At 43.7% G+C, this 26,240-nt stretch overlaps 1 protein-coding gene across 5 annotated transcripts in view; it reads right to left on the reverse strand.

Moving 5' to 3' along the window:
• Nucleotides 1-6,466: 6,466 nt before the first annotated feature.
• The window catches only part of ARFGEF3 (ARFGEF family member 3), a 158,050-nt gene continuing 138,276 nt past the window's right edge, over nt 6,467-26,240 (reverse strand). For 4 of the 5 annotated variants that reach the window (XM_058566189.1, XM_058566187.1, XM_058566186.1 and 1 more), the window contains 9 exons: nt 24,941-25,085; nt 21,955-22,083; nt 19,825-20,001; nt 18,238-18,352; nt 17,306-17,408; nt 16,959-17,090; nt 14,624-14,745; nt 8,365-9,583; nt 6,467-6,978 (listed from right to left, as the gene is read on the reverse strand). In XM_058566189.1, coding sequence (XP_058422172.1) covers nt 6,787-6,978; nt 8,365-9,583; nt 14,624-14,745; nt 16,959-17,090; nt 17,306-17,408; nt 18,238-18,352; nt 19,825-20,001; nt 21,955-22,083; nt 24,941-25,085 — 2,334 coding nt within the window. In that variant the 3' untranslated portion in view covers nt 6,467-6,786. The remainder of the gene's footprint in view (nt 6,979-8,364; nt 9,584-14,623; nt 14,746-16,958; nt 17,091-17,305; nt 17,409-18,237; nt 18,353-19,824; nt 20,002-21,954; nt 22,084-24,940; nt 25,086-26,240) is intronic. The other variant, XM_058566188.1, reaches the window with a different exon arrangement.

Genomic DNA, 26,240 nt, shown 5'->3' on the forward strand with positions numbered 1-26,240 from the left:
GAGACGGTGGTAGGGGACCCGTTCATAATATTTATTTAAGTTTATTCCTCTTAGAACGGCAGGAAAATCATCTTGAATAACAGTCTTTTGGCTTCTTTAGGGCCATAAACTTCTTATTCTTAGCTCCCTCCCCCCACCCACCTCCCAACACAAACAAAAGCAACCCAGCCTTTCCTTCCCTCCAGGAGCCCCCTCTTGCTCCCATCCTGCCACACCAATATTCCACCACATGGTTCGAACTGAAGTGAAACCAAAAATATTAAAAGCGTCAATCTTTGTCCAGTTTTGCCTACTTAGCGGGAAACCGATTTTTATTAGGGACCACTTCCAACAAGAATCAGATGGAAGAAGTGCAGAGGGAGGAACACAAAGTAGCTTGCATGTAATCATGAGTTAGCGTGGATACCACCGGTGGCTGGGAGGGTCAGGGGCTTGGGCTGCCCTCACCTAAAGAGCAAGCATAATATCCTACATGGTAGTTCACAAGACTGACTTTTAGAGTCCCCCTCCCCTTTCTGGCACCAGTTGGTAAAACAAATTCAAAATAAACTATTCCTAGAGATTAACTTTTTAAATTTAGTTTAAAATCAGTTATTATCAAAAGAACTAAATGCAAACATAATTTCCAAAAATGATTCTGGGAAACAAAAGTGAAACAAAAAAGCTTCAATTATTTCCATCTACGGGGGCAAGGACTTGAATCCTTGATCCCATTAATACTTTGATGTGCTTTCTGATCTCACTAATTCTGGTAAATATAGTCATTACTTTCTACTCATATAGCAATCTAAAGCAATTTAAATGATGCCAGGGTATTTAAGCAGAAGTCTTTAGAGAAACTTTATTAAATCAGTAAGAATTGTGTGTTTATACGGTGATGATTTGAAGGTACTTAACATTTTTCTCTTGAATTATTCCCTCAATGATTCTTATTTTTTTAATGGAAAAAATTCCTGAAGCTAATTAGTTGAACAGAGTTAAGAGATGAACTAAGGCCTGTCCATGTTTGCGTTAATGTGAGTTCACTGTGCTCCAGAGAGCGCATGTACTTTCACATCTTTCCCACCATTCGGAAGATGAGATCATGAACATGGTCTCCATTGTGCAGACGCATGCACAAGCAAAACATATTTAACCGCAAAGCTCTTAAAACAGGCACATGTACTGCTCAAAAGAGGGCTGGTTCAGTTTGCAAATTTCCATGAAGCCACTTGGTAGACTCCTTACAGATAAACAGGAAATTAAAATATTAATTTACACCAGACAGTTAAGTGACAGACGAAGGTGCACTGAGCAGTAATACCGTCTTGATGTGCTGAGATTCTGATGACTGATGAGGGATGCAAAACTACTGGCAACTGAGCCACTATGCAAAAACCTCTGGAAGCCAGGAGCCAAGGCTGTAATGGAGTCAACATGGAAACATCTCATCACAGGTGTACGGACAGATGAAACTCAAACACCACATACTTAAATCTAAAATCACCTCAGTACAAGTCAAAGAGTCAGCATGATACAGATGACCATCCATAGCATCAATGTTTCCAGATACAAAGACCAGAAGCTCACACTGACCTCACTCTTCCACAGAACTTACACATTCATTGTCTTCTGGCTTGTAAAAACCAGTCATTGGTAGAAGAAACCGGGGAAGATTGAGCGGGTATGCTGTAGGAATCCAATCCCAGCTTGTCTGCCCAAGGTTAAGTCCAGTTTTCCTCTAGTGCTTGATAAGTCAGGCTGATCTTAAAGGTGGTCATTGGAGATTTTTTTTGAGGCAGTGGTTCTCCATCTGTGTCCCCAGACCAGCAGCACTGGCCTCCCCTGGGAACTTGTTAGAGATGCAAATTTCCAGACCTACTGATTCAGAAACCCTGGGCATAAGTGAGCCCTCCAGGTGGTTTTGATGTTTGCGAAAGTTTAAGAACCACTGTTCTAAAGTCAAAAGATACTAGACAACCCCTACTCAAACCTCCAGGATAGGAAGTAACAGTACAATCTCCGTGGTTGAAAGGCCGGAAGAACCATAACCGAATGGGATTCACCAGCAGTTGACTGCAGTTTTGTCACTAAGATGACCACCAGCCTCTCCTCCCTGGAACCCCCTGAATTACTACACAGAGATAGAGGGGAAAGGTTTCGCGGGGTGCTAGTGTGTTTTCTTCAATAAGCGGTGCCACTGTTTATGAGGACAGCGAGCACTGTTTTCAACTGAGTTTTTCCTAGACTATTCCAGAGGATGATTTTCTTTTGGCCTATCCTCCCTGAAGTAACAATTGTGTTTTGGAAGTCTAAATGGTGTTCTAGTCCAAAACTTTAAGTTATTAGTTACTTCCACATCAAATACAAACATTACAATGCAAGCAGAGGAAGAGGATCTCACAAAAAGACAGTTTTCTAGATTGGTCCACTAATGAATGAGAACACATTTTTTTTAATGAGGCATAATTATGAGTTTTTTTTTTTTTTTTTACTAATTTCATAAATCTTGCCAATAATAAGCTCATAATTCCAATAAAAAGTGCTTAAGTTTTGAAGGCCACACTAAGTCTGACTAGGCTCAGCTAAGTAGTCCCCAAGCACGTGTAAGTTCTGTCATCCGCATGGTGCAACGTGTGGACTGACCTCTGCCTGCTTCCTCCTCTGCAAAGCAAGCAGAAATCTGGGGAGGCATCACAGCATGAGGATGCTATGGATATTGACCTGATGCCCTCAGTACCGGGGTCTCTAAACAATCTTGTCCGACCAGCCGCTTCCTCTTCAGAGAAGGTGCATTTTGAAGAATGGTTATCCTTTACTTTGTATATTCCTGAACCTTGATTACCTACAAATTTAGTATTATCTACTTCCTGGGAGGCAAGTAGAGAGGCACTGTTGGCTACAGGGCACTTTATTCTGAGTGATTAAGTGGGAATTGAAAGAGGTTTCCAAATCGTGCACATCATTCTAGACACAGACTGGTTCTTCTGTATAACAGCCGGCCAAGGACAATATTATTCCCTCATTTCCACCTAATTTAGTGAGTTTTCTAAATTACCACTGAGGCTCTGCTTTAAGATTAAAATTTAGATTTTGTTTCCTTTATTTTCAAACAGCCAAAAAAAATTGTTATATATGATCTTTCCGTGTATAAACACTATCTTTTTCTTATTCTTTTTTTAACCCTATTTTAAAAATACTCATAACACTATGGATCTGGGACATCAAGTCATTTCCACTTATTTTAACCGTTTAGTTCCCTAGAACACTGAAGTGTTTGTACACTAGGGGCATGAAGGTGGGAAGAGAGCATGGCCTGAGCTCAGGAACACCTCTTCTGCAACCAACTTTGCCATTTACTGGTTATCTCCAGCAAGTTTCTTAAACTCTCTGGGTCTGTGTCCTCATCTGACGAAATGGGGAAGACAGTACCCGTCTCACAAGGCTACTGTGAGACTCAGACGTGACGAGGTGGGTAAAGACCCACATTCACAGTGGCACTCAACAACGGCACCTCCCCTGCCCCTTGAGCCTCCTGCTGCTGTCACCAGCCCCCCGCAGGGTCTGCGTTCTGTGTGGTTTGATGGCACTGACACTGAGCTATATGAGCAGTATTGCGACGTATTTGGGGGAAGAGGGGGGTCTCTATTACATAACTGCATTACCTTCTCACAGTTCAGGCCACTGACTCTCTGCTGACCCTGCATAAGCCTCTCCTTAAAACAACAAAGAGCCTAATGCTGCTGTACCAAGAAGTATCCATTTAAACGTACTTTTGACTTATGTTGCATTTTGTCATGTTTGATTGAAAATATTTTAATCTGAGCTAATATTTTAACGGGTCAGTCTTGAATAGCCTAAAAACGGTAAAAGGTGCCCTAGCTTTGCACAGATGGAGGAAGCTAGACAATAACCACACGGGAGAGAGGACAGGAGGGTGTGAAGGCTGGTCGGGAGGCGCCAGAGCCGGGGGAGCCGAGCACGAGGACGGCCTCCTGGCGGAGAGCCCTGCTGCAGGGTGTGGTGCTCCTGGCTGGGCTGCTCTCAGGAATCCCTTTACGCTTTGTTTCCAGGTGCTTTTTACATGATGGACACTTTACCAAAACATTAGTGAGTAAATCTCAACCTCAGGGTAACACACTTTTGGCAGTAAATACAGGCAACTAAAAGCAATGTGCAAAGCCTTGTCTGCTCAGATCCGTGAATATACGGTAATAACTGTTGTGACTATAAAGGCTGTGGGAGACAGTGAAGGAAGAGATGGGGAAACTGAGACACCAGGACAGAGGGCGGGCGGGGCAGTTTGCGAAGGGACTACTCGTCTACCAGGGGTTTTTAATGGTCTCCCATTCTTCGTCACCCCTGGGAAGATTTGACTGACTTCGCTGTGACCTCAAGTCCTGTTCCTTAGAGGTAATTTGCATCAAACAATGTCCTTTTTGAAAACTGCAAATACCTGTGAGAAGCACTGCTGTGACTTAGCTAATTTTCTGGCTGGAATCTGGCCAGAATCTGGAGGTGGGATGAAGACCTGTCTGGCCCTGGGGTGGGTGATGGAGAAGATGAAGTGAGGGACCAAATCCCTGACCGAGTTGTGGGTCAAGGCTCTCAGGGTTTTATTCTTGGGACTCGGTCAGGCCAGGACTAGAGCTGAGTGGGGACACAGGATGGGGTAGATCTATTTTCATAAACCAGCCTCGGATCCCATAATAGAGACTCTCTGCCCGAGAATGAATTCTGCCTGCTGAACAAGTAACAGACTCTGGGACGTGATACCCACAAATCGAGACTGGCTTCCTTTGACTTTTTATACTTTATAAAAAGTTGCTACATATAAACATTTTGTAATTACTCTGCTTTACTGAAGCTTTTTTTCTTTCCCCAGTAAATTCTGTAGTATTCAGGGCTCACAAAGGAGAACTGAACCTCAGATAAGCTACAAAAAGAAAAAGAAAACAACCATGGTGTACTGCTTTTGTTAAAAAAAAAAAAAAAGTATCTACTCAACTTTCAATTCTACTTACAAAATATAAAAATTCAAAAGTATGGAACATGGCTCATTGCTCTCCCAACAAGTCACTGCTTGTTAAGATCAAATAGTTGACCTGTTTCTACACTTGAATTATTGTCTAATGAGTAAACTCTGAAGGCAAACAGTGTTTTGTGGAACTGGAAAACCGTCTTCTGAGTCCTGGGGTGCTCTCTAGTTGGCACATGAATAACGAGGTTACTCTAGATGGCCTAAATAAGTCAGGGAGCCCTGTCTTCCTCTTACCTTGCAGATCGTGTTATGTTTCTCAAGGAAGACAAAGTTAAAAATACCAGAACTGAATACAGTTCTCAGTTTTAAATCCTTACTTCCATTCTGAAGAGTTGATGTTTTATTTTTAAAGGATGACATTTGATTACAAATAATTTTTAGGGGCTGGGAAAATTATGTCTTAGCAACTAACTCTACTCTCTATAATGTATATGAGTGGGCTTGATTGAGGAGTTTCAATCATTATTATAATTTAAGAAATGCTAAATATACTGTAAATCATAAGACAAAGCTTCCAAATTAATTTTCTAGTAATATTTAGGAAAAGAAATATCCGCTTAAAATATTGGCCTGAATAAAAAGACCTCAAACACAGGGTAATTTACTTGCCAGGGAGAACTACTTTAAATTGAACATGTACTTTCCTAAACTTCATGCTGTGCCCTTCTCCTTCAGTTTGCTTTTCTTCTGAGACTAGGGCTTGTGTGGCTGACACCATGAGGTCACCTGACTGTTGTATAAATTTTAAGGTTTAAAGCGATTTCCTCATAATCTCCTTCCCCACCCCCTCCCTGAGAAGCCTGCTCACTGGGTGAAGAACTGAGTTCCTTTCCTCCACGGGTGTCGATATAAAATGAGTTGCATTTTAATGTTTTGTTTTCTTAAAAACCAAATGTACCCTATGTTCAGATCACTGTGGAGCATAGAAATGTCTGTGCAACAAAGAGCTAAGGCACCTTTCTTTCTTTCTCTTTCCTTTTTTGTCTTGGGAGCAAAAGCAAAGACTCACGGGACAGCCAAGGCGGCCTGGCGGCCAGTCCCTCTTAGGTCTCGTGGAACGTCACCACTGGGTACTGTGTGTCAAAGGCTGCCATGCCACAGACTTACACCCTGCCAGGAAAGAATTTTCTTCCTCCAGAAACAGGGAAATAAGGCACAACAGTACCTTACCGAGGAGGTTGGCGAATACCAACCAGAAGATCTTGACAACTTAGGAACAATTTAGAATGTTCTGGAATATTTCACAGAGGAAGTCATCCCTTTCTTGATTATGACACCCAAGAATATATTTTTCCAGCTGTTGCTCTCCCTGCCAAACCGATAATCATAATACAAATCTTCCTCCAATTAATAATGTCTGGTACTGGATGTCTGAGTATACATCAGCTTGACTTACCAGCAGATATTTCTTTAGCAATTGCATTATTTTTTTTAAAAAAATGATGGATCAATGTAGTGTTTTCAAAGGAGTGGTCCTTGAAAGTGACCCATTTGGCGATAACATTGCTGGGAAATAAACTTCAGGATTTAGAAATGTGTCAAGGAATGTAGACTCTTCTGAAATAATGTGCAAAATCAGAGTATGGTTGTGTCATCTAGATACAGCCTTAGTATCCAAACGGCCCCAGTGCTGACGAGTTAGGGAGCGGCTGACTGTTCTCTGAGACACTGGTTTCCGTGGGGAAAACGCGATCAGTTGGACTGGCAGGCATGCTCTATACTCTAACCCTCGCTACTGTATCTCCTTGGGAACGGACGTGAGTCTTCTACACAATGATGTCATAGACTCGGCCCACTCTGCCAAGCCACTCTCTCACAGCCTGGCGGACTCGGATGTCAGTCACGTGGCAGGTCAGCTGGCTGATGCACGGGAACACTGCTGGCTGGAGGGCTGTGAAGGTCTGGTCTGGAAGGATCTGAATCTGGTTGAGAACTGTTAGCACCATGTTGGTCCATGCCTAAGAGAAAGATTTAAGAGAATTAGCAGCTTTCTCCTGTGGTTTCCTCTGAACTCTCGGATGGCGCTAAGCCCTCTCCACCTGCAAATGAGTTCTCTCAGGCTTTACGCTGCAATAAATTAGTCTTTATTAATTTAATGTGTCTATAATAAATTTTTATTTTAAGTTCATATATATAAGGAATAGCAGAGACTCATCTAACATTAGGAATACCTTATTTTTAGCTTTCACAAACTACAAAAATCTTATTTATTCCTCAGATTTTTAAAGACTCTTGCCTTCTCATAATGAGATTTCCATAGGCCATGGGACACTTTTAATCAGCAGTCCCTATAATGCCTAGAAAACTTGGAATAGGTCTACCTTAATTTAGGATAACTTTTAAAATCACAAGCACCTCTCCAAGAGGTGAGAAGGCAATTAAGGCATGTTATTTGTCAAGAAGGTCAGTGTTCAAGAAGAACCGCGAATCTCAGTCTGACTACCTTTGCAAATCTAGTCTAAGATGACTTCTGCAGATTCTGAATTATGAAGTTTAGTTCTATGTTCAAGACACTTCAGAGGAAAATAAGGTATCTTCCAAAATTCATACTAATTTCAAATTTATGTTCATTCTAAGCATATACTCCTGTGTAGGTTCATAGAATCCTAGGGCCCAAGATCTCCTAACTTATTATGCCTGCAACAGGGGTCTACAATTTAAGATAAACATCCAGACTATTTTTAAAGGGCTCTTCATGACTCTAGATCCCTCCATTTCTCTCTTTGCCCACCTAATCTCTTCTCAAGTTGAACAAAACAGTACCAACACTGTTTTCTTCTCAAACTCATTTTTTGATGTACCATAGAATTACAAATATTAACTATATGAAGGAATAGGAATACTCAAAGCACCGTGAAGAATGAGGATTTCTATGTGCTTAGGATGGATTAGAAAACTTGAGATGAAAAGAAGTCATTGGTATAACCGCATAATAATATGCAGCTTGCCTTTTCCTTTAATAATTTTTCATAACTAGAGAATTTCTTCAGTGCTCGCTTCAAATGGTATACTCAGGACTCAACAACTGCTAAAGTCCATCCATTTCAAAAGCTTTAGCTTCACCTTATTTATACAGATGGGTTCCTGATTCTCAATAATATGTTATAACCTATAAAAACAATTCCTGAAACTATCTGAGAATAAAATATCCGTTACGCACTGATACCCTGACACAGATGGATCCTCCTCTCAGGCGCAGGCGTGCTGACTTGGGAGGTAAACTGGCTTATATCTCCTGCTGGGGTTCGAGTGCTCCTGAAGGGGACATGTCTGTCACTGGAAACCCAGCCTCCCTCCGCACTGCCAGCGCGCCGCCCCGTGCTCTCTGGCCGGGAGGAACCCACCTGGATCTGGGCTTCGGCGTCCCTGGCAGAGACACTCAGGGAGCTCCCAGTGGAGCCCGAGCGCGGCCTCTTCTGTCGCAGCAGCTCGGGGCCGGCACTGAGGGAATGTCGCACCTGCCCTTGGTCTGTCAGGTGCTGGGGACGCTGCAGCAGTGGGGAGTCTGGGCCCCGCGGACCCAGGGCCTCTCCCTTCTTCTCCACCTTGCCCTCTTTGGGGAAGGGGGGCAGGTTATGCTGCTGTTTCCTCCTTTTGTATTCAGTCATCAATTTTGAAATGGTTTTGTCGGCTGCCATGGTGTAGATCCTGTTGCCCGCATTCTCCCACCACTCTTTCTTCCGGCTGTGATCCTTCTTCTCCCCTTTGGGGCTCGGGGGCAGTGGCGGCAGCTCTCCACTGGACCCCCTCAGGCTCAGAGACCCACCTGTGTGATCCCGTATCTGACTTCGGTCATCCTCAGAAGGCGTATCTTTCCCCGAGAACCCCCCGGTTGATGGAGTGGATGACTCGGACTGGAAGGAGGGCAGGGTAAAGAAGGGGTCGCTCTTGAAGGTGGGAACATCCTCCATGCCGTTCTCCAGGTCTAAGTGCATCTGGATATAGTTATTGCAGAGTTCCATGCACAGCTTATGCAGCCTCTTGACCAGCCACACCCAGTCTGCATTGCTGATGGGCTGGACACTCAAAGAGGGCATTCGAGCCCTCCACTGCCTCTTCTCCTTGCCTCTTGGGGGGCTCACCTGGGCAGTCTCCTCAAAGATGTCTTCATCTTCTGATGAACACTGCTGGGACGAGTCTGTGCTTCTCTCATCATCTTCAAAAAGAACCTTCTTCACTTGCTCGGCAGTGATGGCTTCTTGATTGGTGAGGACAGCGCAGACCAGAGCGTGGAAGTAAATGTTAAAGCTCATCGCAGACTGGCGGTACAGGTTGGCGGCACCCCCGATGCCGGACACTTTCTTCAGCAGGCATTTCAGCCCAGGGCTGGTGTCGAACTCCCTGGCCGTCCGGTACGAGTCCAGCAGCAGGTCAAATATGACCGCCAGGTTCTGCATGGAGATGTATCTGAGGAAGCCGGCCAGCCTGGCTTCTGGCACCTGGATCGTCTTCTCCTCCCCAGGAGAGGGGCGTGTGACAAACTCTTCTAACAAGATGTCGTACAAGTTCTGCAGTAACACTTGGTGAGACAGCAAGCTCACCACGATCTCCCTGAAGGAAACACTGCAAATGCAAAGACAGGGACTGGTCAGTAGCCTGCCGCCTCATGTGAATCACTTTACAGCGATTCCAATGGTACACACTTGAGAACGACACACGCAAAACAACAAAGTAAATTACTAGTATTTTAATGTCTTGCTTAAAAAAGGGAAAACTTCTTGGGCCATTACACGATAACCATCTTAATCATGATTAATGGAATTCCAGATACTTTATAGATTTATATAAGTTATGACAGAATTAACAATTATCAACAAGCCTCAGAAAACAAAAAGAACAGTTTTATAAAAAATTTTTAATGTACAGTTGTCCCCCCTTATCCACGGTTTTGCTTTCTGCAGTTTCAATTACCCACTATCAACTGAGATCCAGAAATATTAAATGGAAAATTCCAGCAATAATTCATAAGTTTTAAATTGCATGCCATTCTGAGGAGCGTGAGGAAATCTGTGCCCTCCCACCTGGGATGTGAATCCTCCCTCTGTCCAGCATATCCATGTTGTACATGCTACTATATACAGTCACTTAGTAGCCGTTTTGGTTATCATCAGATCAACTGTCATGGTATCACAGTGCTGGTGTTTAAGAAACTCTTATTTTACTTAATATTGGCTCCACAGCACAAGGGTAGCGATGCTGGCAATTCGGATACACCAAAGAGAAGTTATTGTTGTTAATCTCTTACTGTGCCTAATTGATAAATTAAATTTTATCACAGGTGTGTATGTACAGGAGAAAACATATTATGTGTAGGGTTCAGCACTACCCGGTGTTGCAGGGATCCACTGGGGGTCTTGGAACGTGTCCCCTGCGGATAAGGGGGATTACTGTAGCAAAATTATGGGATGTGACACATCTTATTTTCTCTCACAACTATGAGTAATAAAACATAGCAAATCAAGAAAGCAATAATTTCTGCTGAGTTATATTAATTTTAATTGGCCCTTTCCCTATCCTTTGCCATGTTTTCTTAAGCCCAAAGTTTTTATAATCTTATTGAAGTCTGGCTTTGCAGGAACCAAACCAGTTTTCCAGAATTAAATGTTAATGCTTTAGGTGCATGTATGTAAAAACCTTAGTGCTTCCAGCACGTGAGATAGAGGAAAGCCAATACTGAAAAGTTTTAACATTGGCGGTATTATGAGGCTAACATTTTCAAGGAAAGAAACTGGTCATCTAATTCACAGCCTTCTAGAACAAACCTCGGAGAGAGGGCGGCCTTCGCTCACCACACGCTAACTCCCTCTGCATCCTCTCCTGCCAACAGGGCCTCTAGTGCTCATTTGGATCCACCGAGATGCCTCTCAGGTCAGCTTCGTGGGATGGGGAGGTGGGAGAGGGCGCGTCCCCCAGACATCTGGTCAGGTCACGACAACCTCATGTTCTTCCTGACCAGGGTGCAGCCCGAGAAGGCAGTGTGAGAAGGGAGGGCTCAAATACTCATGGTTCAGCCCCTTTGTTGGATTCCTGTACTAAGAAAACAACTTCAATTCCAGGTACTGTGCTTACCGGACATTTTAATTCACCATGTGGTTTTGGGCTTAAAGTTTCATGCTCTTTTCACTGCTCTTAGAATTTCATGAAAATAGTTAGAATTCCCATAACTGGTAATTACAAAATTATGACAACTCTCGTTAACAATATTGATTTCGAAGGTCTAACTGTTATGTTAATAATTTTTTTCTCGATTCTCATATGTCTAGCTATAACCTTGAATTTAAAAATTATTGTATAACTAGCAGAAAAGAACAAAAATCCTCCCATGTATATTTAAAGGCTGATCTTGCCCCTTGCGCAGCGGTGCTCGGAGGGAAACCTCAGCAATGGGACGAGGAGCAAAGGACTACCATTCAAACAGTAGCCTTTCCTAAGAAATCACTTCAGTGTACTTTACCACAAAAAAAGTTACTTAACAAAGTTACTGTTTTAACCATTTTTAAAAGTACAATTCAGCGGCATTAAGTACATGCACAGTGTTATATAACCTTCACCATGATCTATCTTTAGAACTTTCTCATCATCCCAATCTGAAACTGTGCCCATTAAATAATAACTCCCCATTGGCCCTCCCCTCAGCTCCTACTTCAGTAACTTCTGACTAGTTACTTAAAGTGTTAAGAGACATGGATATGCATTCTTCTGAAGAAGAGGGCTCTGACAGCCACTGACCTGTTCTAGTGCTTCATGTCCACAACTCCAGGACCCTAACTCAGCAGGGAAATCCCGTCACTGAGGCGCAAGCCCATTCCCTTGTTCTGTCTCCCCCACACCACAAGGTCCTCCAAGGACAGGGTAGTGACTGACTCATCTTCTTGTCTCCATGGTCTGGGAAAATGTCTGGTGAGAGCAGCACTCAGTGAATCTCCAAGACAAACCCAACAACAAACCAAGACGGGTTCTGAGTGCTGGGGCCTGCACAGAGCCCTGGCCCGGGAGAGAGCTCTCGCTGAGAAGTGGCTCCCACAGGTCGGCCCCATGCCTGGCAGCCTGGGCTCCTGTAGTGGAGCAGGAAGCATACCCAGAGGGGGTGTGATCAGCCCTGGAGTGTAACAGCCTCGCCCTCAAGGATGTTTCTGTTACCTTCCCTGAGAAACAGAAAGCCCTTCTCTAGCAAACACCTAACGAAAGGGCTGGTGCAAGGCCATGTCTGAATTGTCTTTGTCAACAAGACATTCCCTTTGATGCTTTAGGATATAACATTGCCAGCTGCGTGTGTAGAAAAGGACAGAAAATCCCCTTGACTTCAGGTTCAAGCTAAAAGTGATGCAGCAATAAGAAAACAAAGAAGAGAAGCAGCAGCAATACTGCAGAGATGAAAATTCCAGAAAGATATCGACAAAGTGAAATCACTGTTTACAGATGCGCAACTCAGTCCTCGGTGCTGGCAGGAGACAGCAAGATCGGGAACAAACACCATCAACAAACACGTTTTCAATGCGTTGAACCTCCGTGTTCCGACCTTTCTCTCAGCACAGGGGACTGTGAAGTGGTGAGACCTACGCCTCCCGCTTCGGATGCCGACTGCAAAGGGAAGCAAGCCTCCGGAGGGGATGCTGGCGAGTTAACTGCATGATGAGTGGCTGACTTGAGACAGGCTAAGGTCAGCAGCAGCAGAGACAAACAGATTCACCGTTTAAAGTACATCTTAAAGCTCTAAGTAAGGTTATGTGGCCTGTGTAAAGCTTAGAGCTCCCAGTGTTAAAGCCGTTTGTCTAAATGCTGTAATCTGGTTTTCATTTAGGTCTTGTTTTCCATGGGTGATTTTAACGTGGACCTTTGAGGATGCACCTGACAGGCATATATGCAAACTTTTCTTAGGTCTAACTCACCTCCCACCACATCCTGTGCTAAATTAAGCATTGCCTCTGTAATGAGTCAAATCCAAGAATGCAAAATACAGTTTGTGTAGAGCTCGTAAAGAATGCTAGGGAATATTTTTTGGCTCAGTAGCCAGTGGGCTCTGCTATGGAATTCAATATGCTTTTCCTCTCTTACTGAACTTCATTGAGGGGGTAGGTGTTTAACAGGACTAAGCAAACTGATGAACCATGCTGATGAATGTTAAGTCGTAAGCCTTTAGAACCTTTAAACCAACAGCCTTGGCGCCGGGGCGATCCTGGTCCGTTTCATTTACACTGTGAGCTCAGCCTGCTCTTCCCACTTTTACTTCAAAGAATATTCCAGCAAGAAAAGCTGGCTGAAAGGAAACTAGAAACATAAGAAAGGAAGCAGGTAGGGAAAGAACTGAAATTCTGAAACAGTTAACGCTCAAAGATGTGAGAAGGAGCACACGGCCTCCGGTACGCATCCATCAAAGGACCACCACGAAAAGGAGGCCTTCAGTGGGGAGGCGGAGCCCAGATCTGGGGGAGCACTCGGGACACTGGTGAAGTCCCGTTTCTGAACTTCAGTGGCAGGCTCACAGCTGTTCCAGCTTTTATTCACGCTTCGTAACTTTTCCTTGTGTATCTTCCACACACTTGGCTAAAAAAAATTAGTACCTGGAAATTTCACCCAAATGATTCTATTAATCGAACTGCTCCAACTGACTGGCTAACTTTTGGAAAAATCACTCTCTCTCCCTAAAAAGGCAGCAGTGAAGGACACAGGCATTATCTCAGCCAGACGGTTTTGAGTCCGGCTCCGCCATTCGCAGGAATGTGTCCTTCACAAGTGACCCAGCCTCTCTGACCGTCTCCTCGTGGGTGAAACGGGAGTGGAAACGTCTATCCTCAAATACTTCTCATTGTGACTACGGTGCGCCCCAGGTCTGAAGGGGGAGATTTCAGTCACGGCCTCCATCTTCAACTCTGGGACAACAGTCTTTAGGCAGATGACGGTATTTCAGAAGGGAAAGTGTCCTGTGGTGGGCACAGACCCTTTTGTCTCCCGACCACTGGATTGCTCACGAGAAGTGGATGCATTTCTCACTGAAACAATGTGACTCATGCCTCAAATTACAATTATTTTTAAAAAAAAGATTATAATATGTATAATGTTATAAACACACTGAGTCGTGTCCCCTCAAAATGCATATGCTGAAGCCCTAACCCCCAGCACTTCAGAATGTGACTGTATGTGGAGATGGGGCTGTTAAAGGGGTGATTAAGTTAAAACGCAGTCATACGGCTGGGCTGTAGTCCAATACGACCAGTGTCCTTACAAGAAGAGGAGATAAGGACACAGGTGGGTACACAGGGAGAAGACATCCATCTAGAAGCCAAGGAGAGAGGCCTCAGAAAAAACCAATCCTGCTGACATCTTGATCTTGGATTTCCAGGCTCCAGAACTGGGAGGAAACACATTTCTGTGTTGAAGCCCCCAGTCTGCGGTATTTTGTTCTGGCAGCCCTAGCAAACTGATACATGTGACATGTGGGAAATCTGGTTAAAAGGCTAACAATTTCCTATGAAAACCATTGCTAAATGACTCCACAAATGTTTTCAGTATTCTGGGCCATAGCCTGGTTTATGATGAGCCAGAACTGGAATACATGAACTTCGCTACTTATCAGCACACTAGTGTTTAAGCTTCGCTGCTTACCTCTTCTTGGTGTGTCCGCTTGGCTTCTCGTCAGGAGGCAGCTCGATAATGAGCTGACAGGACTGGGCATGATCCAAGTTGTTGGGAGTCTTTGGTGAGCACTGCGTGTCCAACATAAAGACCTGAGGGGTGTACAGAGGTGAGGTCAAGCTCCACCCGCCTTGACCTGACTCCACCAGGGATTAGCTGGACGGCCCCAGGCAAGCTGCTTACTCCTTCTACTCATTTTATCACCCATCAAGTGAGGTGGACAACGGGTTCCTACCTGGTACGTTTGTGGAGAGGATTAAATGAGTTAATGTGTGTGTTGCACATGAAAGCTCTGGAAGAGCAAATATTCAGTAAAGCGAGCTGCTGACATTGACAACACTGCGACTTCCACCATACGACAGTTCACTCTACCCCTCCGCAGAGCGCAGAGCGAGTGTTGATGGCTCATATTAAGAGCGAACAGAGGGGCCGTGTCTGTCAAGATCTTCTCTGATTTTGGTGTCTGCTTGGTACCATACTCCACCCAATGCAGGAATAAGAACTTAACTAGGACTTCTCCTGTCACGACTACTGATGCGGCCAAGCCCCCTACTAGACAACGGGAAAAGTGACCATGAAAAGAGTCATCATGTCCCTTTGGAAACATGAGTATTTTTAAGGAGCTTTTTCTTTCCAAATCTTGTAAGAGTTGTGAGATTATTGAATACTGGGTTATCTGAAGAGTGAATACAAGAGGAAGGTTTGGGACTGAGGAAGAGAGAGAGAAATATTAAGAAGTGAAAGATTCACTAAATGGTCTCTGCTGTCCTTCTCCAGTAACGAGCTGTTTCAGAACAGGACTCCACTGACATTTTCATATTCTCGCTGTGTGGTGGGATGTGGTGGAAGAGACCACTGTACACACACGGGAGCTCTTTACCAGCCAGGTATGATCGCTTCCTGTTTAGAGAAGCTCTCCCTTTGGAGAACCACCCTCTGGCTTCTCTGTCATGGTTCCTAGCCAGACTTATTGCTGCAGCCATCCACAATGGCCAGGCTGTTGGAAGTGGCTCTTCATTGTAGCCTTTTGACATTTCTTCTGTCCCAACCTCTGTGGACCGGCCTTGGATGCTCTCTCCCTTCAGAACAGCAGAACCATCATGTCCCGGGATGTTACGAATGTGCACAGAGGATGTGAGAAGCTGAAGGGGGAAGGTTCTTGTCCTACTACCTGAGGAGAGCTGGCAAAAGCCCTTCAGAAGTCAGAACTGGCCGGGCAACTTCTCACCTGGCAATGTGAAGTGACTGAGTTCTTTATGTTGATAATCAGGGCATCCTGGATGAACAATGTGCTAAGGGGAAATTTCACTAAGAATTTAAACAGACCTTGCAGAGAAAGGGAGCCTTTGAATATAACCCTCAACTCACTTCATTTTTTCAAATTTAATTCAATTTGACAGTGCATATACATTTATAAAAATTGCTTTATATTTTAAACACACACTACACACACATATGTATATGCAAATTATCTTCTGCATGTGAAGACATAATTCAAATAAGTCTGTTGCTATTACATGACAGACGTTTAGCAAACCAATGGTTGTTGGGAATTTAGCCCATGTTCACTATTATGAATAGTGCTGTTATGAATAGATGTGAGTGTAGGGACAGTGCTTGACTGGACTGCTGATGAAAGCCCCAGGCAGGGTTTCTTAGAGGCAGACTGACATGGCACTCAAGCATTTGGGCACACATCTTGTGCTTATGCTGCAAGGCCTTCTGTGATTCAGCAATTCATTGACGCAGCAGTCACTCAGCACTTTCTACGTGCTTGCTCCAGGAATCCCAAGGCAAACATACAGAATATGTTCTCTGCTCCTCAGGAGCTCACAACCAACTTCTGTGACTTATGACATGTGTCAGAAGAAAAAGTTATGGGCAAGTACATTTTAATTTTACTAATCAGTTACATTCAACTCAAATTTATTAAGCAACTAGTAAATGTTAAGCTCTGTGCTCTGTATGAGAGATAGATATAAGGAAAAAAATAATTAAACTCTTAGGCACTCATAGTCTAGCGGTAATAGTAATACTTCTAATGTAAGCAGAACAAGCCAGTCGAGTTATGTATGAAGTGCAGTGGCCAGGTAGAAAAAGGTGCTGGAGGATGCAACACGTAAGAGACGGTAGAGGGGGCCATACACCGCTGACTGGGTTAAGGCCATTCCTGGTAAGGAATAGCACTAGCAAGAGGTCAGGCCAGGAGGTGTATACCCCAAAGGGAATGGCAGGTCGTTTGGTGATGCAAGACCCTCAGGAAGGAGCTTCTAGAGCCCCTGGGATCAAAAGCCGCAGCCCTTACCTGCTGAGCCATGGCTCGGATGCGCCAGTACTCGGCCTCGGCACTGGGGGAGGTGGAGGGGGCTGCCACTCTCACCTGGCAGCCTTCCCCACTGAAACTCTCGGTGCCGCTGTGGAAGCAGCCCAGCAGATCCTAGGGAGAAACACAGTAGACGTTCCCTTGGTGCGTCTGGGTTCATGGGTCCAGTCCCTGTGTCTGGGACCAAAGCACTGACCCAGCCACTTCTTCCTCACCCTCTGCAAGACTTCAAGTGAGACTGCCTGCTCTGAGGAGGAGGCAGAATCCAGATGTCTAACTTGACGAGGCACCAGGGAGCTAAGGAAGACCGGAACCTGTGAGCGCTTTACCTTCACTGGCTTGAGCGTGGCGGAGAAGGCATCCTGCAGCGCACAGCAGGCAAGCCTCCACATCTCCTCCGTGAGCACGGGGCCCGCCGTCACAAGGACGTACCTGCCAGAAGAAACAAGGAAAGAAGTCCTGAATCCGCACACACAGAGGTGTGAGTAGACTCATGCCACAGTTTCCTCACATGTCCTGCTGTCTTCTTATCACTCTGCCTTCAGTCTGCCCGTGTTCCATCATCATAATACTATTTCCTAAACCATTTTAATATAAAAATATCAGCGGATCCCCATTACAAGTAGGCTGGTGTTTAAGCTTAGGCTTGCATGGAGGACTGTATATATTCTGTGCTAATTTTTCCATTCTAGCCCCATTTTCCACTACTCCTCTACAATCAAAACAAATGATAAAATGATCAAACAAAACAATGAAATCCCTCTTGTCCCTTATAATTCTTATCCCATGTATTTGTTCTTGCTGTTCTCCTGCTGGCAAAGAGAACGGCGAGAACCTATCACAAGCTCGCCCCCTTGGAAGATCCCACCAAGTGTCACCATGACAAAGAGCCCTTGCTGGCTGCCCTACCCGCCCTCCTGTACTTCCAGGGCGTCCACAGAGCCTCTCACTGTTACCACGTTTCACGCGCCTCTCTCTAGCATGTCCTCTAGGAGAGGCTATGAGCTCCTCCAGGGTAGGGACCTTGGCTTACATCACTTTCTACACAGCAGAGTACCCGGTATAATGACTCACACAATAAATATTTGCTGACTGAACTCTAAAATGAATTATTAGCACATAGTCCTTTTTATTTATACAACATCATTTTCACTTATTAAAAGCAAACCAAAAAGTGGATTGCTATCACAAAACAATTTAATTCCCTTGGATTTCATAATAAAAACTCCAGTTTTGTGGAGAGCCAGGGACCCTGTCTCACCGGATACAGGAGCAGCCCACCCTGGAGATGGTTTCCGTGGGCTTGGCCACGCACGCCACCAGCAACTCAAAGAGGTCCTTCAGCATAGTGTTGATCACGGCCTCGTACCTGATGTCTGCAGGAAGAGGCAAGGCAAGGTTCCACTCAGCTTACAGTAAAGGAATGGCTGAAATGGCATCTATCACGAAAGAGGGAAGTCTGAGTGATAAGATATATCAATATCTGGGAAACAGAACAGAGAGAAAAATGGCCCTAATAACAAAAAAAACCCATTCAAACAACAATGTTCTTGGATTTTACCCAACTTTAGCTAGTTTCAACCATTTATAGACATATCAAGATGAAATATGTGGTTCACTTTTATGTGTTGATGTACATTTTTAAAAGTTAAGTACATAATTCATCTAAATTCTTTGAAAAAGGGGAAAAATAAAACATTTTCCTTACTGCTGACAGTCAAATTAAACTGAATTAAATGCTCTTAGAAAACAAAAATGTCTCTCGTCCTACCTCTTCTTGGACCTTTTCAGTCTGGCTTCAGTTTGCACACTATCCACAGACTACAGAAAATAGGACTCCCCAAATCACATTCTATGTGCTCAATTCAAGGACTACATCTGTATTCTTTTCCTCAGAGTCCCTGTGAGGCCACAGAACCAGTTTTCAGCAGGATCCTTGAGGGTCCCAGGCTGTGGAGAGCAGCGACCTGGTCAAGAACACCTGCCCCTGTGGACACAGTATTACCTCCTCGTGGAAACACCCACTGCTCTCTTTCTCAGTTCGTCCTGTTGGCAGGGCAAATGGTCCTTACTAAACTCTGTAGAGAGATATCTTCACTTTTGGACTCTCCCTGGGTGTGTCTCCAACCTCTCCAACAAGGGAGCCTCTTACCTCTTCCTTTATGCTTCCGTATGCCCTTCCCTTTTCTTTAGAACCTCTAAGGCCAGCGTGGTGTCTCTTCTGCTCTCAAACTCCCAGATCCTCCCACGGCAAGAATCTCTGTCTCCCCAGCGCTGCTCCTGGTGCTGCTGCCGACGCACTCCCCGCCTCGAGCCCCTCCACCTGCTGGCCTCAGCCTACGTCCACCCCACACCTCCAAGTCTTTCTCAGAATGCCACAGATATTAAGAACTTTCGCTTCACCCGTAACATGTTAAGCAAATTCTTGCCCATAATTTAAGCCTTTTCTAAAACCCTGCCTCCTCCATTTAGCGTCCCCAGATGAAGCAGGAGAACAGGACACAACCCCAGGCTACAGGGATATTTCTTCTTTCTTAATTTGTTAAATACTTGAACTTGCCTCCCCTCTGCTAATGCACAAATATCCTAGACCTTATTAGGTATTTCATTTTTAGTCACACATGTATTTTAAGTATTCTGTTTGATAATTTTGTAGAGGACACATGGGTCAATTTTCTTTTTGATAATCTATTTGAAGGCTGGCACTGACCATGTCATTCTATTTTAATAATTCCAGGACAAAAATCATGCACTGGTATTTGCATTAAGTATTTACTAGGCACTTTTAGACAATGACGCTGCCTCCTAAAGACACACTCATCATGAACTGCTTTGGTACCATAGATACCTGAGTGTATAAAGCTTTGAATGTGCTCCACCACCAGCTCACAGGACAGACCAATGGCATGCTTGAAGTTAGCAGAGGCTGCATCCCAGTACGAATGGTCTTTATGGCTACGACGGAGCCAGAGGGACATCACAGGGAGGAGAAGATGAACAACTGCATAGATACCGAACCCTGGTCCTGAGAAAGGAAAGCCAGCATCAGAACTGTGATCTCGGCAGCCCTCCTGTGATGAAAGGGAAGCTCCTTGCCGTCATGCAGCACTGCTGGTCTCTGAGAAGCCTCGAGGGAAAGAATCCAGCACAGGTGGGGGACCTCACGGTCTTTAGGGGTGCTTTTCTCTTTGTTTCTGCATGATTTAGTTATGCACACGGATGCACTCATAAAAACTCAAAGAATACTGATAAAGCTAAATATCCCTTGATCAACTCCTTAGTCCCCAGATGCAAGCACACAGATACATATACGCATATCATTAGGACACCCTTTAAGATGTAAGTACATCTATTTACATGAAACATAGAGAGATACAGAGTTCTGTTTTTCATTACTTTTATATAAATGGGATAATGTAAACCTTGGTCTGCATGTTGATTTTTTTGCCCTTAACGATATGTGTTTCAGATATTTCTCATTTTAGTGCCACACACTATTCCACTGTGTGAACATGTAACACTTATCCATTCCCTTCCTGATGGACATTGAAGGTGTTTCTAATTTTTTGCTTTATAGACAATGCCATAATAAAAATCTTTGTGAAAATGCTGATGGATTTTTAAAATTCTGATTAGAAAAGCAAGGCAGCCTTTTTATAATAAATACAAAAACACATGAGAATACAAAGAAGAAAAAAATTACATTTTGATGCATTTCCTTCTAGTACTTTTGAATGTATCTGTGTTCAGGTAATTATAAATGCATAAAATTTCATCAAGTTGAGATTGTACTCCATACTATACGTATTTTAACATAATGCCTTGTAAACAATTATTTATGTCATTAAATATTATTCACAAATATTCATTTTAATGCCTGTAGAATATTTAAACACTTTTACCACAATTTAGTTAACCCATTTAGGGCATTCATAATTTTTTTGGTATTCAAGATGTTTCAGCAAACATCATTATATATACACATTTTTGTCTTCATTACTGTTAATTTGCTTTGACAGATTTCTAGGAGTAGAATTATTGGGTTAAATGCTCCTCACACTCACTCAGTGTCAATCAACGTGAAAGCAGAAAACGGTCCTGACCTGCGAAACAGACTTAGAAATAGTAGCATATAACTAATTCTATCAAATACCTGCTTATTCTTGGATGGAAGACTTCTAACTTTATAACATGTGGGAGTAGCTATGATAGTTTTCCTGGGAAAAATTCTGATATAAACTTTGCTATGGATCTTAAGAGAGTATCAGTTATCAAGTTTTCATCAGTTTAGGCTGAATACAAAACTCCTCTTATTACTGTGGAATTAACTAGTGGTTTCATTTGTGGTTCTGTTGGTGAAAACTAAAACTTCTACAAAAGTTTCTTTGATCTTGGGAAAATGTGGATGAGTAAGTGTGAATGCAAACCTCGAATAATTCAGAACAAGACATAAATTCCTAAAGGCCATTCTTTTTCTGAACTATCAGGTACGAGGTGATCTCTTTTTCCAAATCTAACTCCCCATGACCTTTATACGGTCCAGATGGATGCTGCTGTCTTAATACTGCACACACATCTGAGTGGTTTGTTTGTGTTGGTGGTAGACCCGGGGCCCCGACAGCCCTGGGCCATGTGAGATCCAGCCACAGAGGAAGGCTGTAACCACAGCAGTGAGAAAGCCAACTGCTCATGGAGACATCCATACCACAGCCTTGGCCTGATTACTGCGGGGCCCCAACACACTCAACCAACTGGCCACCACACTTCATTTGTGAATGGACTCGGGGAAAGACCCGCAAACAATAACAGGCCATCTCTCAAACGTCACTGCATCACAGCCACTCAACAAATACCACTGAGCATCTATTATGCTGTCTAGGTTTACAGCAGTGAAACAGATGCCGCTCACAGAAATACTGCCCTGAAGAAAGTAGTGTATATAACAACTTCCCAGAAAGACAGACATGGAAACATTTACCAGGTGTTTTGGTAACATCTCTCAACAGCTCAAAGAGTAAGTCCAGGGTTGGCGGTTGGTGCTGACGCGGACAGTTGGACACGGCTGCCGTTAGCTGCTCCAGCAGGATGATCCAGACTTCTATTAGACCTGGGAACGAACACCAGGCCTCCATGAAATCCAGTCAAACATAACACAGAGTCACCACAAGGTCGAAGTACATGCTACCCGTAACGGTCCCGTGAGCTGCCAGGTGCTGCACGGGTGTGAGGCACCCCAGCGGGGCAGCCCTCGGGGCCTGTGAGCATCCACAGATTATGATTTACAGGTTCTGACACAGGCAAAGGAAAAACCCTCTCAAATTTCTTCCTTACTCCCCTTCAGGAAGAGGTAATTCTCATTACTGCTCACTACTCAGTGAGGGAAAAAGCATGAGATTCTTTTTATTAGGTCCAAACAGTTTTAGTTTTGCCTTTACACAAGCACTGCATAAGCCAACATTCCTCCGCATCATTGCCTTGCGAAACATGTGAACTCACGCTCAGACAGCTGAGGCAGAAAAGGACTCAGTTTCTCTAGCTTTATACAAAAGGACCTAGAGTAGAATATAAAAAAATAGCCCACTCTACATTTTGATTTTAATACTTTACTTCTAATTTTCCTCCAAAAGAAAACTGTATCAGAACATAGTATTTTTTAAATATTCCCATTAGAAAACGACTTCTCCAGTTTTGAATATCCCCATTAATAGGAGGCAAAATCAAAGTCATGGACAACAAATATAAAACTCAGTGACAAGAAGTTCTCATGAACCTCAAAATATGAGCAGGTGTGGACAAGCTAATTTACAGGAAATGCAGAGGACAGAAGGACATGTCACCGTGTCACACATAACTGCGGGGGCAAACAATAAAATCCAAATGGGAAACTCCAGGACAAGGTACCTCACTTCTTCAACAAATAAATTGCAAAGGGATAAAAAAGAGTTGGAGAGGAAAAGCTATAGATTGAAAAGGATGTAAGAGACACATCACAGCCAAACACATAGTGTGGTTCTTATGTGAATCCTGAAAAGTAACTGACATTTATAAGAAAACTGGAAAATTTTATGTCATTAAAGAATTATTGCTAATTTTTAGGTGTGATAATAACATTATGGTTATGTTGGTTATCTTTAAAGAACACATACTAAACATTTACAGACGAAACGCTACAACGTCTGGGATTTGCTTTAAAATAACATGGAAAGGAGGAAGTGGAGGGAGGGACACAGGAGAGTGCGCTGCACATGCGTGAAGACACACATAATACAAGACTGGCTATAAGTTAACTATAGATGAAGCTGAGTGATGGGTACATGAAGGTTCATTATACCAATCTGTCTCGTTTTATATAGGTTTGAAATATCCACAGAAAAAAAGTAACTATTTGCCTTTGGAAACCAGAGGAATAATATCTAAGAATATATCAATGGTGAGAATTAAATTTTTTTTTTTTTTGTGAGGAAGATCAGCCCTGAGCTAACACCCATTGCCAATCCTCCTCTTTTTGCTGAGGAAGACTGGCCCGGGGCTAACATCCGTGCCCATCTTCCTCCACTTTATATGGGACGCCGCCACATCATGGCCTGACAAGCGGTGCGCCAGTGCGCACCTGGGATCCGAACCCGTGAACCCCGGGCCACCAAAGCGGAGCGCACGTACTTAACCACTGCACCACTGGGCCGGCCCTGAGAATTAATTTTTAATATTAACTGAAAGCTCTTTTATTCTTTTCTCTGATCTAGCTGCTTCATATATAATTATAACTTTAAAGCCCTGGATGGATTTATACTGTGGGAAACTTTAGATAGGTGCTTGGCTGAGCTTTATTCATCAGAAGATGGGCTTCCTAGAAAAAAAAATGGATTAATGACTTGCACAAATGGGACAGGAATGCTCACCGTCACAAACCGTTTACGACTGCTCTACAGACTGTGCTGTGGATAAGCAGCACTAGCTTGTCACTGTCTGGGTTGAAGGTTTCAGATGCTAAGTAAAAGTTATTCTTATCTAATCATTACAGTGAAACCTCTAATAGACAATTTCCAATATTTTAATTGTTCTGTACATTAGATATTTATTCTTTTCTATAGTTCTTCCTCACAACTAGTCTGAACTAGAGAGGTTTTACTGTTGATAATCCCTGTGGAAGACTGTAATACTTCTAGGCACCCTCATAAATGAATTTATAACAGAAAAATTAAACAGAAGAAAAATTAAAAACAAACAAAAAAGCAAATTAAAAAACCTGCCCCAAAAGTCCTTTTGCAAGGATTTGAACAACCTATGCCCCGATATTAGACCCTGTTAAGGGTATCATTTCCATTTCTAGATCTAGAAATAGGACAGGGTCATCTGAATCAGAAGACAGCAAGTGTGAGCATGAATTAACTCATCTGAAAATTATCCAAAGCTCCTAGACTGAACTCTAATTCACAGGAAATTACATGGGAACCAATGTAAAACACATTCTTTAAAATTATTCTCCTCATGAGCCTGCAGCTTCACCAGTCACCAACAGGTCCTCTCTTCAGTAATGGTTCAGCTTCCTCAGTCTCTAACCACATAGCCCTGCAGGAAGTAACTATATAATGATTGTGTTTCCTAGAAGGTATTAAGGACAATTACCAGCCAATTTAAGTACCAATGCACCAGATGCAACCACATTCCAATTTGCTAAATTCAGGAGAATTCGGAGTTAGAAACCATATTTAGTGGAATCTGCAAATCTGCACTGGTTTTAGATGGAGGGATCCACCTAAAAGGATGGGTTTGGAGGCGTCAGCTGTAAAATGTTTTTGGAGAGTCCATGGAAACTTCAGGTAGACTTTTTCTGTTAGAATTACAAACAATAACAACAAAAATGGATAGTCATTCATGACCTACAAGCTACTTCATTCATGGTTTAAACTTCTGGGAAGATGAACAAAGCAAATCAGCTGGTTTAGTCCAATCAATTAACTTACCAGTGTCGTCATCAAAATCAGACAAGATTGACTCAATTCCATCCTCACTGCTGGCTGACTGCTCCTGAAGTCTTCGAGGCAAGCTAGCAAGTCGCCCACTAAGGAATATTGGCTTTATGGGCATTTTGTAGATTTTGGCCAATAACTAAATAAAAAAATACCAAATTGCAATTATAAATTGCACTCTGGGTGTTAAAAAACAATAAAATTATAGAACAGTAATGGAAGGAAGAGAGAGAAGCAGAGAAGCTCCCAGCGCATGCATGTTTTGAAGTTGTTTGTGATTTGGATTCTGAGGTAGCTCAAGCAGATGCAACAGCACCAACAGCAACAAAGAGGCAGAGGAAGACGACTCTGGACACCTCTTCAGCATCTCAACTGCATATGAGTTTTACAGACTTTTATAAACCTACGAGGGAGCCATGAAACACATCAAGAGTTTTTGCCTAAGGGAGAAAGTGCTCTATGGGATCACTGAGAAGAGAGTCTGCAGGCAAATGGGACACCAGATCTGATTTCCCCTTCCCTGACTCAACGTCAAGAAAACGGGGCAAATGGGGAGATGGAGGCATCTGAGGGCAAGGTGGAGAGACGAAGGTATGAGAACAGAGCTAAGAGACTGCCCGGGCTCTGTGTTCCCTTCTGGCTGCTAGAGCCCAGGCCCCAGGCAAACTCCCAGGGGTCCTTCTATCTTCCCGAATCAGAACTGTGCCTGCTCTAGAGACCAGGGAAACAGCTGTGAGTGAGACAGACAAAATTTCTGTCCTGTGGGTCTTCCAGACAATAATCCTTCACAAATAAATAAAATTTCTGACACAAATGTTGTGGGAAAAATTAGACCAGTGGGCCTAGAAAGAGTGATGGGTTGTGTGGGGAAGGTTGGAGGAGCTTGTAGATACTCAAACCCTGGTCCCTCAGAGGGGGTGACGTTTCAGATGAGATCTGGAGATAGGAGTGTCACACAGAGATCTGAGGAAAAAATTCCAGGCAGAGGGACAGCAATGGCCCTGAGCAGTAACCAGGGGGGTATTTGAGGGGCAGGAAATGAGTGTGGTTGGAGCACAGTGAGTGAGGAGGGTCTGAGGGTGGGGAGGGAGTGGGGGTCATGTCACGTGGGGCCTGTGCAGGCAGCTGGAGGAAGAAGCCAGGGCCGCGTGTCCTTTCTGAAGCCACGGGGCTTAATGCTGTCACTGAGGGAGAGGATACAGACAGAAGAGGAGAGGCCTGCAGAAACATCCTCAGATAGGAGAAAAGCTACTGAGAAAGGGTGTCACTGAAGCCTGGGCGGAAAGGGCTTTCA

This window comes from Diceros bicornis, chromosome 23 (genome assembly GCF_020826845.1).
Source record: "Diceros bicornis minor isolate mBicDic1 chromosome 23, mDicBic1.mat.cur, whole genome shotgun sequence".
Lineage (NCBI taxonomy): Eukaryota > Metazoa > Chordata > Mammalia > Perissodactyla > Rhinocerotidae > Diceros > Diceros bicornis.